Below are 21,189 nucleotides of genomic sequence, written 5' to 3' on the forward strand. Positions count from 1 at the left end.
CAAATTGACCCAGGAACATTAATGCTGTTCCTCAGAAACGAACATAACAGGAGGGTTAAGAGATGAAAAAGAAGGGGAATAAATGAAAACAAAGTCAGGTTTCCTGGGTAGGCCTGTGTTTTTTTCCCCGGACAGTCCAGGTTCGTGTTTCCTCCACAGCCCGCCCTGCTTTGCATGAGGCAGCCAGCTGGGCAGGTCCGTGAACGCACCTCCCTCTTCCTGAGAGGCTTCACTACTTTTGTGGCGCAGAGAAACGGAGAAAGTGCTGTTCAGACCCGGGTCAGGACCCCGAACCGCACACAGGACTGTCCCACATCTGGAGGATTCACTGGATCAGACTCTGAGCCGTGCGTAAAAGTGGACCAGAGGGGATCAGCACCGTTTCCCACGGACTTTATCTCTCCACCAGGACGGGGGTTGGTGTTTTTCAAGGCTTTGAGGGGTATCACTCACCAACACACACACCCTCCTCTCCTCAGCAGCATCCTGAGCAGGTCTCATTTTTACTGTGATCGAGCAACAGGTCGAGTCCTGGTGTGAAGGCGACCATGCCGAGTAAGAGCCAGTATCTGCGCCCCCGGCTCTGCACGCTGGAGAAGGGCGACAACGGATACGGTTTCCACCTCCACGGGGAGAAAGGTAAGACGGGCCAGTTCATCCGGTTAGTGGAGCCGGACAGCCCCGCAGAGACCTCCGGGCTCCGCGCAGGGGACAGACTGGTGTTCGTGAACGCGGAGGACGTGGAGAACGAGAGCCACCAGCAAGTCGTCTCCCGGATTAGAGCCACCGTGGGCTGGCTGGAGCTCATCGTGGTGGACCCGGACACGGATCAGCTGCTGAAGAAACACAACCTAAAGTGTCTGAAGGAGTATGCCACCGATGGAGTCCCGATACCTTTCGATGAGGAGGAGGAGGAGGAGGTGGTGGTAGTAGTGGAGGAGGATGTGGAGGTGGATGGGACAGAGATAGAAGAAGAGCAGCTCGAGAAGAAGGACGAGGTGGAGGAGGAGGAAGATGAGGAGGAGGAGCAGGAGGGGACACCCAGGGAGCCCACGCCGGTCCCGGAGACCAACGGAGGAATTCACGAGCACGTGGAGGAAAAACTGAGCATCGAGTCTGAGAAGGTGAGTCTAAAGTTTCTGTGTCACCTTTCCTTGCGTCCTAACTTTACTGGGCAAGTTCATCTCTTATGTAGGGGCGTCGCCAGGAATTCTGGGCCCCTGAAAAGATATCTCAGTGGGCCCCATCACCACAGCCAACCCTACAAAATATAACATTGCTGCTACAATACTGGTTAATTTGCATTAAACAAAAAAATATCTATTAATATTATTATTATTTTTTTTACAATTTCTCCAAATGTAACTGCACAATATTGACCTTCAGACTGTCCACCTCTTTAAACAAGATTACTTGAAGCCAAGTGACTTGTTGAATAACAACAAGGGGGCATTATTTGGTGTAATCTAACATCATAAAGTAAAATAAAACTCTAAAAAACTACAGTTTACTTTCAATCAGATTCAGCCACACCTGATGCTGTGAAAATATGACAATTCCCCACTTTAGGCATGAGACGCCCATCTCACAGAGAAAGGAATTCTGAATATTTGTTTATTTATTCAGACAGTTTTTTATCTTATTGCAGTTATAACAAAAGAAAAGAAAAGCGTACTAGAAAACACATTTTATTTCAGGGCCATTAAGGGCCCCCCTCCCCACTTGGGCCTTAAGTAGGAAGTCCCACTTTCCCCCCCCACTACGACGCCATGGCTCTTATGTAACATACGGGACGAATCGTTGATGGGATTTGGAACAGGTGTGTGTTTAGTGTGTCTGTAACATGTTGATCATTCTGCAGCTGCACCCACATGCAGCTGTCTGCAGAGCTGCAGAACATGTGGGAGGAGGATCAGCTGTGTGAGAGGACAAACACTCTGCTGCTGCTGTGGGATCAAAAACACTGAGATAAAACTAACTGAATGCGAACTCTGCCCACTCAGAGCAGGGACTGTGATGTTTCTGACTGTTTCCCACAGAGCAAACATTTCCTTTGTTTTTAAAGCATGTTTCAAAATTACATAATTCAGATGCTTCTAAAAGCCACAAGATAAAAACTGTTGAAAGGAAAAATCTTCATTGATGATGATGATGATGATCATGATCATGATCATGACAAGGATGATGATGATGGTGAAACACTGTCAAAATACATAACCAATGCATATAATCAGTAGAATCTCATGAAGTATGATTTCATTATTGGAGCTAATGTAATTTGGACTTGGATGGGCTCATTTACATATTTTTGCACATTACTGAGATGATTTTAATTGCAGATATTAAACCACAGGGTGACATTTAAATTATTCTAACATTTTATGCTCGATACTGTCACAAAGTTAGCACATGTTGGGGCTGTTTTAATATCGAGATTGACATAAATTACATTTTTAATCCTGTTTTTATAATCTCATAGTTTTGCTTTCCAAAACTATTTTGAAGTCAATTTTTTAAGTTATATTTGTTGGGCTTTTACACCTTCATTTATAGAAGAGAGAACAGTGGATAGTGTAGGAAGCTGGGAGAGTGTGGGGAGTTTACATGCAGGAAAGAGGCCACAGGCTGGATTCAAACCTGTGCCACCTGCTACAGGCGCACGCATCTTAACCATTAGGCTAAGTTCACACCCTTGAAGTCCATTTTAACAATCTGAAGCAATTCTTACGATCATTTTGATGATGCATTGACCTCCAGTGATTCCTGGTTAATGCCGCAGGATTTGCACTTTTCCATTTTTCATAAAGCGATTTACATATCTCATTTACATAAAATTGCACATTACTGATATGACTTTAATTGCAGATATCAAACCACATGGTGACGCTTAAATTATTCTAACATTTTATGCTCCATACTGTCGCAAAGTTATCACATATAGGGGCTGTTTTTTAATCAAGACTTTAATCCTGAGTTGATAATCCCATAGTGTTGCTTTTGAAAAACAAGTTTTTGCTTTCCATTTTTTTGGTGAGCTTAGACCGCTAGGCCACCGACGCTCCGTCTTCCTTAGTGCTGACTGGCCTGAAGCTAATTGCCACTTATTTAGCTAGTGCTCCAGTTAACTTCTTAGATTTAGTTTGAGCCATAGGTCTGTGGTAATTCTCAAACTCCAAAATAGTCCTCTGCTGGCTTTTGTGATTGGGTTGCCCACCGCCATCAGTCTGATCAGCTGTACCTGTATGCTTAGGTGGGAGCTCAACTTGAAGTCATACAATTACAGTTTGAATCCATATGACATCCATTGAGTGCATATCACTTCTGACTTGTCAAAAGAGCTGTCTAGGAACATTTGGTGTGAAAAGTGCCGTTCTAAAGTGCAGGGGTGTCGTTATTTTTCCATCACGGCGGCAGCAGCTTAACTACGGTGTGCCAAAAGGGACAAACAGCGTGCCATTTAAGAAAAAAGTTGACAGTAACCTCATTGGAATTAATGCGATTACACTGACTGCCTTAAAAACACATGCAATCTTTATATGACTATTAAACCAGATTATGCAACTGCACAGTTATTAATATATATACTTGAATAAATACTTAGTTATTCCATAATTGTTGTCAGTCAGAATGCCTGAAGAGCAGAAATCATTGAAGATCTGTAGGAATTCATCAATGTTGTTCAACTTTAAATTTTAGCTTTAAGATTGATGTAATCCTCATTTCTACTGGATCAAGATTCTTAAAATTGAATATTTTCTGCTTTCTTTTTTCTTCTATGAAAGTAAACTGAGGATCTTTGAGTTTCAGTGAATCATTTAACATTAATATATAATATTTTTGACCATTTTCAGACCAAACAAATATAGACTGATTGAGAAAATCATATACAGTCAGTACATATTGATAATACAATATTACTTGACAGGCATTACATGTTCAGAGAATACAGGTGTAGAAAAAACAGTCAAAAGTGTTGCAAAATAAAGAAACATACCTCAGGTATTAAAAGTTGGGCAGGATTGATGCAAATCCTTAACAGGGTTCTGCAAAAACTCAAGAAAGGCAGCAGAGGAAGAATCTGTGTGTAAACGGCCTCAGTGAGGACAAATTATCAGACAGATCCATCGTTTAGTTTGTAATCCGTTTAAACTTTAATCATCAGAGAAGGGAAAACGAGGAAACAAACAGGATGCAGCACAAAGCCGTGGCACAAAGTCTTCAACATGACAGGCTGCAGAAAAGAAAATCACAAAAGAAATGTCTCTGAAAACACAACTTTAGAAAATATTTGACATGACCAACCCGCTCGACACAAACAACAGGAAATAGCTGCTGGTTTCTTTTCCTTAATTCTGCACAAAATGAGTCCGCTAAACGCATTTTCTCAGCTTTGATCTTCGTCTGTAAAACATAATGAGAGCATTCTCGCTCCACAGAAACCGCTTGTTGCTGTATATTTTGTCAATCTCAGTTTATGTATGTGTGTGTGTGTGTGTGTGTGTGTGTGTGTGTGTGTTTATGTGTGTGTGTAACTCAGGATCAGGGTTCATTAAAAAGCTCTCGAGGAGACGAGAGGAGGGTCAGTCCAGTCTGGAACATCTGTGTCCTCCTCTTGGCCTCCTGCATGTTTACCCCCGAGGCTGTTTCTGTTTCTGTCTGCATCCAGCTCTGTTCTTCCTCCTCCTCCTCCTCCTCCTCCTCCTCCTCCTCCTTCTTGGTGACTGTAGGTAGAGGAAGACTGACCCTAGAGTGCAGAGACAGATGCAGAAACAAGCAAAGAAACAAAAGACAACAACAGAAGACCATGATGTGCTCTTTTTTTGGGTCTTTCTATTGTTTTTGTTTCTTCTTCTCTGCTTGAGGTGTCTGTCTGGTAGGGCTGGGTTTTCCCACAGTCTCACAATATGACATGGATCAAGCAACAGATGCCACAATATGATACACATTGTGATACACATTGATTTTGATTCACAACGCTCTGCAAGACAGTCCATTATATCTGCATACAACTAATGCACTGCAGTTAGTGGACATGTAGCATGATGTTTTACAGTTTTGATCAGAGAGGGTTCCCAATAACGATCTCAACTATCCTATTGGTGCTGATTTAGGGATTTTGTAATTCATCTGTGATCTGCATGTGAGCCAATCATCGCACCTCGATCATTTATGTCAGCTGCGAAGAATGTGTAATCCGTGGACGTAGTCTCCATGAAGAGTTTTTGAAGTCTATCGTTGATGTTTGCCATATTGGAAATGCTGACTCATCGTCTGTTTCCAAAACCGCCTACCATACTAGCAGTACGCTCTGATTTGGCCAGAATTCAGTATGTAGTAACTAGTATCAATCAATCAATCAATCAATCAATCAATCAATCAATCAATCAATCAATCAATCAATCCTTATTTGTATAGCGCCAAATCACAACAAACGTTATCTCAAGACGCTTTTACAAACATAGGAGGTCTAAACCACTCTATGTCAAATTATGAACAGAGACCCAACTTCAAGACAGGGTAAGACTCAGTCTGACGCCACCTTAATCCATCATGAGCATTGCACATCGCAGTATTTAGCTAGTTACTGTGGTGAGGAAAAACTTCCTTTTAACAGGCAGAAACCTTGGGCAGAACCAGACACGTTAGACAGCCATCATGCCTCGACTGAGTTGGGTCCTGAAAGAGGGATAGAGGGGAGTAAGAGAGAGAGAAGTGATAGTGATGAGACGAGTAGTAGAAGCTCTTGCCGCTGGAGTCCAGCACGTCCGTATCAGCTGGAGTCCAGAACGTCCGCAGCAGGAGGACGTCTACGGCAGCTCAGAGGAACCTACGAGACAATGGAGCTCAGGGACTCCAGAAAGGTCTATGGTTAGTAACTTTAATGGGACAGGAAGAGTTAAAGTAAGTGATGAAGGGGTTGGGGTGAAGGGGTAGAGCTAGGTTCCCCCGGCAGTCCAGGCCTATAGCAGCATAACAAAAGCTGGTCCAAGCCTGATCCAGCTCTAACTATAAGCTTTATCAAAAAGGAAAGTTTCTGCTGTGAAGATCGGCTTTTTTGAATTGGTGTGTATGTGGTTTCCGGTACTTCTGGAGCCAGCCTCAAGTGGACACTTGATGTACTGCAGTTTTTAATACTTCTGCATTGGCTTTAATTCTCGCGGCAGGAGGTTGCCGTTTGGTGCTGACAGAGAAATGAGCTATTCAGACCAAAACAATTGAAGGTAATAATCTCTACCATCTCTGTGGCAGAGAACTCAGGGTCATGAAGTCCAACAGACATTCTCCTTGTACCTGTGATTTTAGTGTTCTTTAGTTCTGATTAATAATCACAACTCTTACACGACCCAGCTGTATCAGGAACTGTGTCACTGTGTTGGTCAGGGATGTTTACTGCTTCCGTAGCATGTGTTGTCCTCAAGAGTCACATTTCTGCTCTTTAACTCTTTCTCCTGTGAGGCCCGCTGATGTGCACGTCAGCTCTGAAGGGTTTTGTTGTTTGTGGGTAGGAATATACAGCGATTGTTCCTGTGTTTACTCCTGATTCTGTGTGCAGATGGCCTAACAGAGCTGTGCAGTACGACTCACGCTGGCACGCAACCCAGAGGGAAGTGACGTCCAAACAAACAATCCAACAAACTCAATTTCACCGCTTTGATTTCATCCTAACAGCCTCCAACAGTCAGACATGTGGAGCAGAAATCCACTAAACGGGCTGAACGATCACTTGTGTCCTTACAAAATCCAGATTTCAGGGTCAGGGAGTTACAACACTGTGTGTGTGTGTGTGTGTGTGTGTGTGTGTGTGTGTGTGTGTGTGTGTGTGTGTGTGTGTGTGTGTGTGTGTGTGTGTGTGTGTGTGTGTGTGTGTGTGTTTGAATTAGACTCCAGGGATGCAGTTAAGAGTCTGCTGTGTGTCTCTGTTTCACTCAGAGGCTCCTCAGGCTGTGTTTTTTACACCGACTCCACTCTTTCTGGAATTTTCTTCTTACATCCTGTCCAGCATTCCTGTGCCCGAGCCCAGCGTCCCGGCCAATGTCGCTCACAAACACACACCAATTCACACACACACACACACACACACACACACACACACACACACACACACACACACACACACACACACACACACACACACACACACACACACACACACACACACTTGTGTACAACATTGGGCAACACACAGCGTTGGTTTAGCAGTCACACGTCCGCCTGTCTGGCCTCAGACTTTATAGCGACACAAAAGAGGGTTCGAGAGAGAGAGAGAGAGAGAGAGAGAGAGAGAGAGAGAGAGTGACGGCTCCTCAAGAAAACTGAGGAGCCTCGCTCAAGGTTACCATGGCTACACTGATGTTGTGTGTGTGTGTGTGTGTGTGTGTGTGTGTGTGTGTGTGTGTGTGTGTGTGTGTGTGTGTGTGTGTGTGTGTGTTGGTGTGTGCTGCGCATGTGTCTGTGTATCCGTGTATACACAGAGAAGTGTGAAGATGGAGGTAGGCGATTGTGAGGCACTGAAGAAAAGGTGTGAAGACAATGATCTGAGCAGCGACGAAGGTGGAGACATGAAGAGAGGAGGAAAAATAAGCCACAAACACACACACACACACACACACACACACACACACACACACACACACACACACACACACACACACACACACACACACACACACACACACACGCACACACACGCAGAGTACTGGTTCCAAAGGTCGTTGTTTTGTTTACCAGGCAGTAAATTTTTTACTCGGTCATTACTGAGCGCGACCAAGTACCTCTGAGTCCTCTCTTCCAGCTCTCTTTACTCATCCAGATTCATCAGATCTCACAAATACAAACTTTAGGGCTGAATAAAAACATCCGAGCTTGAAGAAGGAGAATCACTTTAAAGAGGAGAACATTGTAGATGTCTGCACATCTGTCTGTTTACATCTCGCTTTGATATAAAAGTAAACGCTGTCTTCATAGTGTAGGTTTCTCTTGCTTTGTCCTCCACCATGTGTTAAACATTATGCTGTGGCTTCCTCAGTGTGGTTTGGATGTCATGTCCTCCCTCCTGAGACTCATCCATCCCCCTTGTCCAGCAGGGAAGACTTCACACTGTGGGGACGTGTTTGAACAAACATCTTTGGGAATTTTCAGCAGGAAGATCTGTGTGAAAGAAGCTTTATGAACTGTTGTGGTCAGAACATTTAGAAAAGGACTTCTGCAGGAATATTTATGTTAGACCTGGGACATGATTTTCGAATACGAATACTCGTTAATGTACTAAAAATCGAAGAGTTAAAGCTGCTGTTGATAGTCACAGAGTAAACATCTGTTCAGAGAGAGGGACTTCGAATGTCAACACTATCCCTCCCAACCAGATTTCCTCTTAACCCCCAACCCCAGATCAGCGTGTGCAGTCATGATAGTGCCGGACTCATAACTAATCGGAGGACGCAGAAGGGGCCGCCCCTTAACCAATCAGGACGGAGGATTGGAGATTAGCTATGATTGCTCCGTCATAACGGGAACGAGGGGAATAATAACATTGCTTTATACGTAGGCATTGAAAAATGCAGAGATTTTGCAATAATCTCAAATTACGTCACTTACCGATGAGTACCGATGGGTATTATGACCTTTTCTCCAAATCCAGCAGAAAAAAAAGTAACGTTTTTTTTTACACCATTCTAGGGGTGAGCCCAATTAAGGATTTGCTTAGTCAAATCTGATTCATCAGATTTTGCCCATAGTCGACAAATAGTCGAATATTTGTTGTTTTTCCTTATTGACCCAAAGTCTGCATGATGGTGACCGCATGACAATATTACGCACAACCATTTGCTATTAAGAGACTCATAGCTTAAAGTAAAAGGGACAACAGAATATTACAAGTATAAAACTTCGATTTTTCAAATCTATATTGCAAAAACAACGAGGTGATGAAGGAGAGAAAACTCAAATAAGGCCACCATCCGTTAAACATAGAACAACGCGCCGTTACAGAATAAGGAATCAGGAGGTATTTAAACAGTGTTCACACAGCGGAGAGCAGCGCAGCGGAGGGTAGTTTGTCCAACTTAAGGCTAAACATTTGTATAATGTTCATAATCAAACCTGAACCAGCTAAAGGGGTTATAAATCTATTAACAGTACCTTTTAAAACAGTCTTTCATCGCGTCTTTGTCCGCGTGAGTCTTTTCACATTGTACGTGAGGAAAACCATCGTGTTTACGGGCAGAAGTGCGCTCCTTGCTTTGTTGACAGTAAATCCTGTCTTTGATAATATCCTCTCTGATGGCGTGGAGGTGGATGGGATGCTGTGGATTGTTTTTGAGGCTTCGGACAGCTTTGGGTATCCCTCCTCGTTCTTTTGGCCCCGTACAGTTTTTGTGTGGTCCGGTAATCCTTGATCTCACAGCCCTTTTCATGAAGCTGCTCCTCATATTCATTACTAGTTTTAGGATCAACTGAAGTTTTATTTCCTGACATTTCGAGCTACCATGAACGTAGAAAGATTTAAAGGCCAGCTGAGGTACGTCTGCTCCACAGGTCCCGCTAAATGGGAGAGTCCACCTTTAATTACCAGGGGAGATTTAATTACCACTTTAAGGAGATTTAACACTTCAAGAGCTGTTCTCAGAATTAAATTAAATAAGTTTATATTTATATAAAAATAGGCTAAATGAGACACTATTTTTACGGGAAACGGGAAAATAGTGTAAAATTAGACATTGAGCACCCCCATGGTTTGAATGGAATGATCCACGTTTCATATGCAAATATTCGACTGTGAGATTGGCAGTCGACTAAGGCTTGTTAGAACGAATCATCGAATATTCGACTATTTGGGGTCACCACTACACCATTCCTACCAACAGCTGCTTTAATGCGAATATTATCTCATTTTAAAAGCACAGTTTTACATCGTTTTCACTGGTGCCTGGTTGTGATACGGTATTCCCACCAGACAGTAGCTATACGGTGTCTTCAAGCTGTTTGGTGACCGCATTAAGTAACAGCAGGAGAAGAATGCTAACTACATTAAACAGCAACAGTAAGGAAACAGTATTGACAGTCGCTGGAAATACGTGTGTCTTATGGCTCGTTTTCACCAAGCTGTTTCTTGACGCCATTTTCCAAACTAAAAAAAGTTACCTTCCTGAAGTCCACTGGAGATTTAAACATGGCGGGGTTGTGTGTTGTTCTTTATTACCGCTGTCGCACAGGAAGTGACGATTCTTTCGACCAATCAATGGACTGCAGTGTTTCTAGCTCCACCTTCTGAGGTTGGATCGAATGCCTGGCACCCCAACAGAAGGGTACCAAAAAGTGGGACGGTACAGCTTGGTAATTTGGGGACCTGTCCCGGTTTTAGTCAATGGAAACGCCACAAAATGCGTGCTGTACCGAGACGAACCTAACTGAACCGCTTGGTGGAAACGGGGCTGTAGTGTGAGATTCAGAAACGCAGAGAATAACATAAAATGTAAACATAAACGCCACGATGCTGTGTCACAGAAACACCAACATATAGGTTGAGACAGACACTGCCAGTGCCCGCTACTAGCAGCACCTCGTCCTGGTGTTGGTTAACGCGACTACCACGCAAACAGACTGTTAACGGAACAGCTATCCCGTGGAGTGTTTACATTTACTGACTTAACCTGCAGCTGAAAAAGTGCAGTGTGAGTCGCTGTTGTCTCAACCTAACATTTAAAACCTGTAGTCAGAGAGCTGGACCATCAAAAACAGTCTCAAATACGAAAAATCGCTGAATAGATGCCAGAGTTTATTTTGTCTTGAAATGCCGATCCCTAATTGATGTCAACATTCTGTCCTTCCTCTCAGAGCTTTGCAGTTGACTCCATTTTAAACATTAATGAGGCTAATGTCACAACTCTGAACATTCTTGCTATTATCACTAGGCTCTGCTGCTGCTGCTGTCCGGTTTGCATGACAGGATGTTGCTCCACATTTCCCTATCAGGAGATAAATGGAGTCCAGTAGCTCCTCAGGCTGCTCTCACATCTGTCATTATTTCCCACTCTCAATACCAGCCTGAGACGGACACTAACGTTTTTGCCACAGTGTGAACAAGCAAAGGGGAAATGTGCCGATTAGTACTTTTGTTGTCGACTGGTAGTGGTAACAAAGTCTTATCGTGTTGTCAACTAAACACAAACATCCCTATTTCTAACGTATGAATCAGCCTTTTGAGCTTCAATACAAAGTAACTGCACCTCCCTCCCCTCTGTATTTGTAAATCTATGTTGAATCACTGATCACCATCATCAATCAGTAATCTGTCCAAAAAAAGGACTGTTTATTTTGCACCGGACTGTTAAAACCCACCACAGTGTGTCTGCGTCATCGTTCTCACACTCGATGATTCAGACGGAGCAGAGCGAGGGAGTGTGAGAAGTTTTTACTCTTCCTGAGCGGCTGCTGGCAGCTTACATAAGCCTGTTTCAACTCTAATTACAGGAGAGGAAGAGCGCTGCTGTCACATGAAATTGACTGCAGCCAGATGAGATCTTTGGAGTGTTTCTCAGAGTGTGTAATCTGTGTGTGAGCGTACGTAAGTGTGTGTGTGATCTCTGTAAATGGAGGACTCGAGCCACTGGAGGCTGAAACGAGACAGGAGGAGACTCCATGTTGGTCGTCCCTCCTCTCCTCCTCTCTCTAATCTGAGCCTCTAATCTGCACACTCTTTCCAAACCTGCTTATTAAAGTTCTGGAAGTTTCCACCACACATGCTTTGGCTGTCCACAGAGAGCGCGCTCTTTAAACCGAGTGGGGACGACGTGTTTTCCTTAAACAAATCATCTTGAAGCTGATGTGTGGGAGGACTCAGGTCTATATTTGTTTACGGTGAACTCTGACAATACTCTCATTAAGTGGCTGTTTGTGCTGCTTTTAGCTCACTGTGTGTGTGTTGAATGAAGTGTTTTCACAGTTGTGACTTTCTGAATCTTTTCCCCACAGAAGAAAATCTTGCAGGAAATATTCAGATTAGGGGTTCATTATTAGTTTCTACAGGCCAACGTGAAAATCTTGTCCATGCTCCGTCGTATTTATTCACCAGGGCAGATTTTCTTAGAAAGATACCTTTTATGAGGTCAGAGCACACAATATTTGTGTCACTACGTCACATCAGACAATCACAGAGCCATAAACTCATGCTCGGACTGAACAGACAGACATGATTGACTACCCGATGGTACCCAGCCAATTATCATGACCACGTGTCAGCATTAGAGGAGTTGGAACGGGGCTGGATGACATCTGGGTTTGCTAACAGCAGTTACTCACCGGGTTGCAGACGTGTGTCAGCTATTTCTGGCCAACATTTCTTTCTTCAGTCTGTCCTGGTAGTCCCGCGATGGCACATCATAAAGTCAGGGATGTCGTCGCCAGAGCTCAACAAACTTTTCCTCTATCTCATCGTTCCCTCTCACAACTTCATCATTCTCTTTTCACTTCACAATCCAGCCTGTTTACACTCATTCTGTGCTCTCATTGGTCAACATCTATGACATGATAGAAAATTCAAACATGCTAGACTTTCTGTCAGGAGGTTGTGAGGTGTGGCGGATCGTACTGATAAAATGATTGACTTTCACAGAGATATTTCAGACACGTCCATTCAAATTTTGCATAAAGATCCTTTCAGTGCAGGTTCAAGTTTCCCAGAATTACCTTCCTAAATATTCAGCTTACCTGAAGCTCACTGCGCTGACCTGTCGCACCAAATGATGTAATAGTAAAAACAGTGTTCAGTTGTTAAGGGCATTATAAGTATTTGTGTTTCCTCTGGGATGCCTCTTGGATTAAGATCCTTTACTGTCATGGTTTAAATTTTTCTAAATTCCTATTTCTCCCCTAGAAAAGGCAACAATATTTTCTGCTGTAATCATAGACTTAAGAATACATGGGCATACTCACAGTGATGTCACCTATTTGTTTCTGAAGAGGCGTCCCGGAGCTCAAATATGCATGGTGGTCGCCATTATTGGAAAGTCTGTCTCAACCTAACTTTCATTCAACTTAGATGTATTGAGCATATCACACCTGTGCTGTGCTCTCTCCATTGGCTTCCAGTCCGTCACAGGATTTACTTTAAAATGTCTTTGTTAATTTACTAGAGGTGTGAAAAAATATCGATACAGCAATATATCGTAATACTTTGACCTCCAATATGATATCGATAATTCAACTCTTAATATAGATATTTTTGTTATAATAAAAATTCACATTTAATCCGAGTTGGAACTAAAATACAACTTCAGTATTTCAAAAACAATAAAGTGGAAAAGTTGTTTTCAATCAAATAGTTTTTTTTTGTTTTTTTTTAAATTTTTTAACTTTTTTGTGCTTTTTGCCTTTATTTGATAGGACAGCTGAAGAGAGTCAGGAAATGTGGGGAGAGAGTTGGGGAAGACATGCAGGAAATGGACTTGGTAAATGGACTTGTACTTATATAGCGCTTTTCTAGTCTGTTTGACCACTCAAAGCGCTTTTACACTACTTGTCACATTCACCCATTCATACCCATTCACTCACTGATGGTAGAAACTGCTATCTAGTGAGGGACCATCAGTGTTAGCTAATCTCATTCATTCACATTCACACACCTCTGAACAACAGAGCAATTGGGGGTTCAGTGTCTTGCTCAAGGACACTTCGGCATGTGACTGCTGCTTGTCCAATCAGAAGGTTGGGATCGAACCGCCAACCTTCTGATTGATAGACAACCGACTCTACCCACTGAGCCACAGCCGCCCATGCAGGAAATGGTTGCAGCTGGGAATCAAACCGGCAACCATTGTGATGAGGACTGTAGCCTCTATATGTGGGGCGCTTAGACCGCTAGGCCACCAGCCCCTTCAATCAAATAGTTTTGACTTAATTTGTCCTTTCCATTTTGAGTAATATTGTGTGATTTACATATACACCATCTCTGCTTTTTCTTAGTTTACTGTGTTAGAATATCACAATATATCACAATATTGTGATATCATGATATATTGTGATACTATCGTATCATGACCCAAGTATCGTGATGCGTATTGTATCGTGAGGTTCTTGGCAATACTCACCCCTATCATTTCCAAGTCCCTCAATGGATTGGCTTTTCCATGTCTATAATCCAGCTTGAGCACTGAGGTCAACCAACCAGCTGCTCCTGGAAGTGCCAAAAAACCGCCTAAAAACCTGGTGATCGAGACTTTGCAAAAGCTGCCTCCAATCTCTGGAACAGCCAACCACTTCAGATACGATCTCACTGTTGAATGTTTTATATCATTGTTGAAGACCCGTCTCTTCTCTTTGGCCTCCTCCTCGAGATGAGAACTTAAACATCCTGACTGATTTTATTTTTCTACAAATACGTTGTGTTATTTATTGTTGTCTTTATATACATTTTACCTTTAAAGCACTTTGGCCAACACTGGTTGTTTTAAATGTGCCATATAAATAAAGTTGACTTGACTCAACAAGTCAAAGGGTCTTAACCCACCAGGATTCATCGCCTGTCGGCAGTAATGAAGGTCATCAAGAACCGCTTTCCCTAAATAAATTCAGACATCCATCTGTAGTTCATAGTCTTGTCTTAATGAACTGCCCCTGATGAAGTACCTTCAATAAAAGTGGATACTATTTTCTGCTTGGAGAATAAACTTCAGTTCTCTTCGATCATTTAAAGGCAGAAGCAGCCACACCTTCAGTAAGCATTCCAGTCAGGATGGTCGGGTGTGTTTCTGCTGTCTATGTTTTGTGTGCAGACCCTGGGACGTTTGTACTTCTGGTTTCCTGTCATTGTTGTCGGTGGAAGACACCCCCCCCCCTCTTCCCTGCCTTATCCTCTTGATCCTCTTCTCACCCCCACAGATTCCCAGCAGCTCCCAGCAGAGCTAAAGCTTGGAAACACCAGGAATACATATCTCACATCAGTGTGTGTCTGAGCAGGAACAGCAGCAGCTCAACTCCTGAAAATGAACACACATTAAAAAGCAAATAAAGAGCATCAGGTTGATTCAGACAGCTGGCAGGGCACCTTGTCTCAGAGTAAACAGTATCTTCAGACGTGTTCATTGCTGTCGTTATCATTGAGCCTTTGTGACAGACTCAGGTATTGTCCAGGTTGTGTTCGGGTAATGGAGTGTGTCTTTGTTTGGCTGGATCAGATACACATCATGATTCAACCTGACAGACTGCAGCCGCTCACTAAAGGTTTGCTCACACAGTCAGATGAAGCGTGTGCTGCTGTTGTTGTCTTTGTGTAGTGTGGGTGTATTCACATCAGTGTTTGTTTAGTGTGGGTGTTTTCACATTAGTGTAAGTGCACTACATTTTGAATGTAAGATAGTTTGAGAGTCAGCCTTCGCTCTCCTGATCTTCATGGATCGTTGGAAGGGGAGGGATTGCAGAGAGTAAGTGTCCACATGAGAGGAAACAGCAGACGGTTTCCTCAAGATCAGTGTATTTCTGGAAAAGATCTTGTGCTTTCTGCAGAGGATCTTTCTTTCATATGTTCATGGAAGTGCATCCTTTAGCGTGTTACGTAACACTTGAAGCTGGATAACAGAATGATAAATACCCATCAGCAGAGGTTTTTCTTAACATTGAAGAAATACCCCAGAACACTTAAGGTGCATGAGGCCAGTGTTGGAATAAATCAGTTGTTATGTAACATGAGCTCCATGGGAGTATTGGCTTGAGAGGATATAACTCAGCAACATTTTTAAATATGCCAGAACTAATTCAGATGGAATGTCTCTATTTTGATATAGATCAAATATCTAAACATCAAACCTCCAACACTCAGTCTAATTATTGATAATTAGTGTGTAACATAATTGTAAAAGATTCATCGTGTCAGGCTAATAAGTTTACTGATACTGATTCATAAATATCGTCATTCATGGTTTGTTTGGATAAGAAAAGCAATTTGACGGTATCACTTTGAGGATTTATGTTGGTTACAACACTCCAATCTCAGCGCTGGAGCTTTTATTTGGAAAGCGAACATCAGTGTGGTTTTCCCGCCTCATGTCCAAAGACTGTATAATAATGGACATAGTATGCATAACGTCACCCATCTGTTTCTGAAGCGCTGTTCTGAAGCCAACCATCGGCGGGTGCCATATTGGAAATGCTGAAGTCAACCTAACTTCTATAGAGCTAGTATGAGGTATAGAGTCGGGCTTTGAGCCTCCTCACTAACAGCTACAGGGTGCCAGCCTGTCAATCAAGTGAGCTATGTCCTTATTTGGGCAAAAGTCGTTAGTTTGATATCTTCGAAAATACTTAGTCATAAAAAAATTCATCCTCTGTACAGTGTGTGCCGATAGAGATATAAGCTACTCATACTTCAATCAATCAATCAATCAATCAATCAATCTTTATTTGTATAGCGCCAAATCACAACAAACGTTATTTCAAGATGCTTTTACAAACATAGGAGGTCTAGACCACTCTATGTCAATATATATCTAATCTAGCAGAATTTATATCTAAAAAAAGAAAAAAAAAAGATGTTCATCAAAGACGACAGATAGGCCATAATCCTCCTGTCAGCCACCACCTCCACAGGGTCCAGGACTGAGCTGGCCTTCTTCACCAGTTAGTTCAGTCTTGCTCTCCTGTATCCTGTCCGCCCACAGCAGGTGAAATCCTTCCAATGTGGCGTTCGTGTCCGGTGTTAGCTCTGTTAGCATGATGCTGCTCTGCCAGTATTCCCTCTGGTGCTGGGTTAGCTCGTCACCTTATCGTAGATAGATCTTACATTCCCCATAACGGTGGGTGGAAGGACAGGTTGATGTCGTCTTTTCTTAGCTTGCACCTCAATACCAGCACATCGTCCTTGCCTCCTTCTCCTCAGCTCGCTACTTAAATTCCCAAACAGTTTTTTTAACCAGGCTGTGAACATGTTTATTGTTGCTGTAAAGATCATCTTTTTTGAATGGGTGTGTATGTGGTTTCCGATGCTTCTGCAGCCAGCCTCAATGTGACGCTCGATGAACTGCAGTTTTTAGCACTTCTGCTTTGGCTTCATATTTTAAGACTAGAGGTTGCCGCTTAATTTTATCACGAGCCAGCAGTCTGTTACCTGCAGCAGGAGCTAATACCAATAGAGGGCGACACACGGAAACTCGTCTTGACAGAGGTACACAAGTCGACATAGCAGGTGATATATCACAAACAAGCTAGTGCTAGCTTACATCGTTTCATTCCAAATATGTGGTGAAGAGTAACTGTACTGAACACATTTGAAGTAGTCCTCTCGTTCTCTGCTTGGGTTTTACTATTTACTTTGTCTTTGTTTTTCACCTCTCATTAAATTAATATTAAAGGCGAAAACTGAACTTTTGACTTCACAGAATTTATAGAAGAGTATTAGTTAGGCTATTAGTTAAAATTTAGCTCACTAATGCAAAATATAATAAACAGATTAAATTATGACTAATAATTGTACCGAGGAATTCTCAGGCTACCCAGCATTATGTAAATAAATCAAATGTATTTGCCTCAGTTAAATTGAGCTGCAGCTGTATCCGCTGCAACTGTTAAATGGGCCTAATGGACTCACTAATGCATTAAAAAATAACAATTAGATTGTATAATAAACATCCTTAAGTGGGCCATTCTGCATAGTAACTTATTTAGGGGGTGAATTAGGATAAATACACCAAACAAGCATAGATCACAGAACAATACGAGAACCATGAAGATATCTAATACAGTTCCCATTCATCTAAAGCCGTCTGCATTGTCCACTCTCTCTCTTTTTAGTCTGTGCTTTGTGTTCAGCTTTTCACTGGAATCCATTACACCTCCTCTGTTGTTCAGTGGCTTTATCTGGAGCAGCTGTTTTTGTGTGTTTTACGGACGGGGACCTCAGAGTTACACATGATACCGCACTATTACAAAATGCTGCCCAAGATAACACATGGATCACCAGGGTTTTTTCTACGTGAGATACATTTCACTTTGTGTGATAGAAAGGGGTGAAAGAAAACATGCCTGCTGTCAATAACCTGTATTAATAATGGATGCATGAGACGCAAGTGTATTGATACCAGTGAGCAAACTAACAAGGCAGGTATGGTGAGTGCAGACACCTGCTAATTAGGGCTAACATACAAATACAATTCACCTTGTGCAGTTTAAACAAATAAAGAAATGAGCTTTAGATACTAAAACTGCTTTTGTACCTATGGAAGCATATATGTACCAAAATTAAAATGAAAAGGCAAATTTGAAAATTAAATTGCATTAACAGAAATGCTTTTTAATTTTCTAAATATGTGCACATTATTTGACTTGCAAATAAAATCAATATTCAATTATCATATTTTCATTTTAATTTTCATCTTCAACAATGCTAATTATGTTACACAATTAAAATGAAAAAGAAAATAACATTTGCTTTTTAATTTTAAAAAAATGCCCCTCCTTAATTAGTGTCAGAATTCAAACTAGAAAGACAATTCGAAAAATGAAATGCATTCAAATTTTACAAAATGTGCATGGTTGAACATGAAAGTTACAATGGAAAAGGAAGAATTGCTTTTTCATTTTATTTTTGAAAAAAATGTGTATTCATTCTGAACATTAAAAAGCATTTCTGTTGCAATTTAATTTTTAAATTTGCTTTTTCATTTTAATTTTGGTATATATATGCTTCCATTTTGTACCAGGCTGTGTTTGTTTATGTCTGCTGTGCAGTCAAACATTTAACATAGGGATCTACATGGACTGAGTTACTTTCAGAGACAGCATCTAGTGGACATTAAAGGAACTGCAGTTTTTGGGACTTGAGCGATGACTTCATTTTTCAGCCCTGAAGGTTTTTGGCCTTTCCATCAGCACAGGATGGAGCACGGACAGGGAATAGAGATACGAATTTTAAGGGGCAAGCAACAAAAGGTCTTCAACTTTAAACTCTCTCTGACCACAACAATGACGCAGTTTGGCTTTTTGATACGAACAAAATGTATTAAATACCAATGTCTAAATGTCAGACAGTTGTAAAAGGGAAAAGGTTCCAGTGCTACCTCTTTAGCAGGGAAAAGGTTTAATCCCCCTTCATCACAAGGGGACGTTTTGTAGCTTATTGATCAGGGGCAGAACTACTGATCAGTGGCGACCACATATAAACTGTCATGTCAGCGTTTCAAATCACATCTCACTCTGTGTAACTTCTCTCTGACGTCAGTCCAAACAACAGAACCACTGTACTGTGGCCCAGGTCAGGCGTTGAACCTGAACCCCACTTTTGTGTGTGTGTGGGTGGTGGGTTTCTGGTGATTGGGTCTCATGGGATACTGGATGGAGACTTCACAATGCCACATTCCATTTCCCTCTCTGTTCTGCTGAAGGTTCACCACCCTGGCCGGACAATGAGCCGAAGCGCCGCGCCCTGCTGGGGGGAGGAGGGGGAAATGGCTCGCTGCTCGCCCTGAAATAGACTCACCCCCCCACCGTCGTACAACTCCCTTCCCATCTTACAAGACAGTGACGCCAATCATGAGTACAGTCAGGGCAGGGCAAATTAACTCACATGATGCAAAGTGACTGGTTCCAAACTGAGGAAATGAGAAAATGAATCATGAATAATACTTCATAACTTAGATTATGAATCATTGGATTACTTTTCTGCTCAGTTTTTATTGGATGATGGTATCTTTTCCATGTCTTATTGTGTGGCTCTACTGAAAGACTTTGGCCCACTCTACAGCTAAACCCTGAACCCTCACAGACTTTAATTGCATCCAGTGTGCAATGTGTGTGTGTGTAGATCTGTGAGCACTGACATTGTATAAAAATAAGAAAAGGGACACACCATCATGACATCATGACTGGAAAGAGACTGTAGCTTGAAAGACAGGAAATAGCCACATCCAGTGTCTGATTTTATTTCTTCCATTACACCGTCTTTATGTTTCAGAAAACATGAAAAAATCCTAAATTGGGGCACAGTTGGCCTAGCGGTCTAAGAGCACCCTATATAGAGGCTAAAGCCCTTGCCGCAGCGGTTGCAGGTTCGACTCCCAGCCTTGGACAACTGCTGCATGTCTCCCCCACAGACTGTATAAAAAATGGACGTAGTATCTGTGACGTCACCCATCTGTTTCTGTTTCATATCTTCAAAGATATCAAAATTCTAAAAAATTCCACCCCCCTTACAGTGTGTGCCGATAGAGAAATGACCTATTCATGCCTAAACCGTTTTTTGAACCAGGCTGTAAACATGTTTATTTCTGCTGCAAAGATCGTCTTTTTTTAATTAGTGTGTATGTGGTTTATGGTGTTTCTGCAGCCTGCCTCAAGTGGACGCTCGATGAACTGCAGTTTTTAGCACTTCCGCCTGGGCTTCATATTTTAAGACCCGAGGTTGCCGCTTGGTGTTCCCCCGCTCTCTGCTCCCAATGTTTCCTGTCTCTCTTCAGTTGTCCTATCAAAATAAAAGCAAAAATATAAAAACTTTTTGGGATGGTGTTTTTTAGGAAGCTTAAAGAAGTGTTCAAACAAGATTTCCCAAAGGATCCAAGGGTTACATTACTGGTTGTAACACCACAGGGAATTGAAGGAAGAGGCATCAGCAGTCAAATTTATCACGATTAAGTGGTTAAAACCTGAGCCCCCGTCAGTTTGTGGATTGAGAAAGTTTCTGAAATACATCTGATGGAAAAGATAACATACTCTGTGAGACTGCAGGGGGATGTATTTGCTGGAAGGTGGAGCCCTGCCTTGATTTTGTTGGTGAAGTAAAGCGCTCTTTTTAGTTTGTTTTATTTATTCAATTATTTTTATTTATATTTTTATTTTTATTTATATTTTTATTTTTCTCTTCCTTCCTTTTCCTATTATCTCTCTATATATGTATTATTTACACTTATTTGTTAATTCATTCATTTAAAGGTATGTCTATTTGTTTTGTTTATTGTTATATTATATTTTATGAAACCATATAGCAACAGATACAGTAAAGATGTATAAATGAATGTTTAAGTTGCCTAAACCAAAATAAAAACTAAATAAAATCAAAAAAATAAGCAAAAATATAACTTACATTTCATCAATGTTAATCATTAATATTTAACTGAAAACCATACAGTCTTTACAATTGTATGATCAGTTTGCTTTTGCTGTTTTTGCATGTTCAAAATAAACATTTCAAAGAATCAGTCAATCAATGAT

General features: G+C 41.8%; 1 protein-coding gene across 1 annotated transcript in view; it reads left to right on the plus strand.

Annotated features, from left to right (window-relative positions):
* The first annotated feature begins 126 nt into the window (after positions 1 to 126).
* The window catches only part of slc9a3r1b (SLC9A3 regulator 1b), a 50,893-nt gene continuing 29,830 nt past the window's right edge, over positions 127 to 21,189 (plus strand). The window contains exon 1 of the mRNA XM_034712086.1: positions 127 to 1,124. Coding sequence (XP_034567977.1) covers positions 549 to 1,124 — 576 coding nt within the window. The 5' untranslated portion in view covers positions 127 to 548. The remainder of the gene's footprint in view (positions 1,125 to 21,189) is intronic.

The sequence above is a fragment of the Notolabrus celidotus genome, chromosome 20, assembly GCF_009762535.1.
Source record: "Notolabrus celidotus isolate fNotCel1 chromosome 20, fNotCel1.pri, whole genome shotgun sequence".
In the NCBI taxonomy this organism is placed as follows: Eukaryota; Metazoa; Chordata; class Actinopteri; order Labriformes; family Labridae; genus Notolabrus; species Notolabrus celidotus.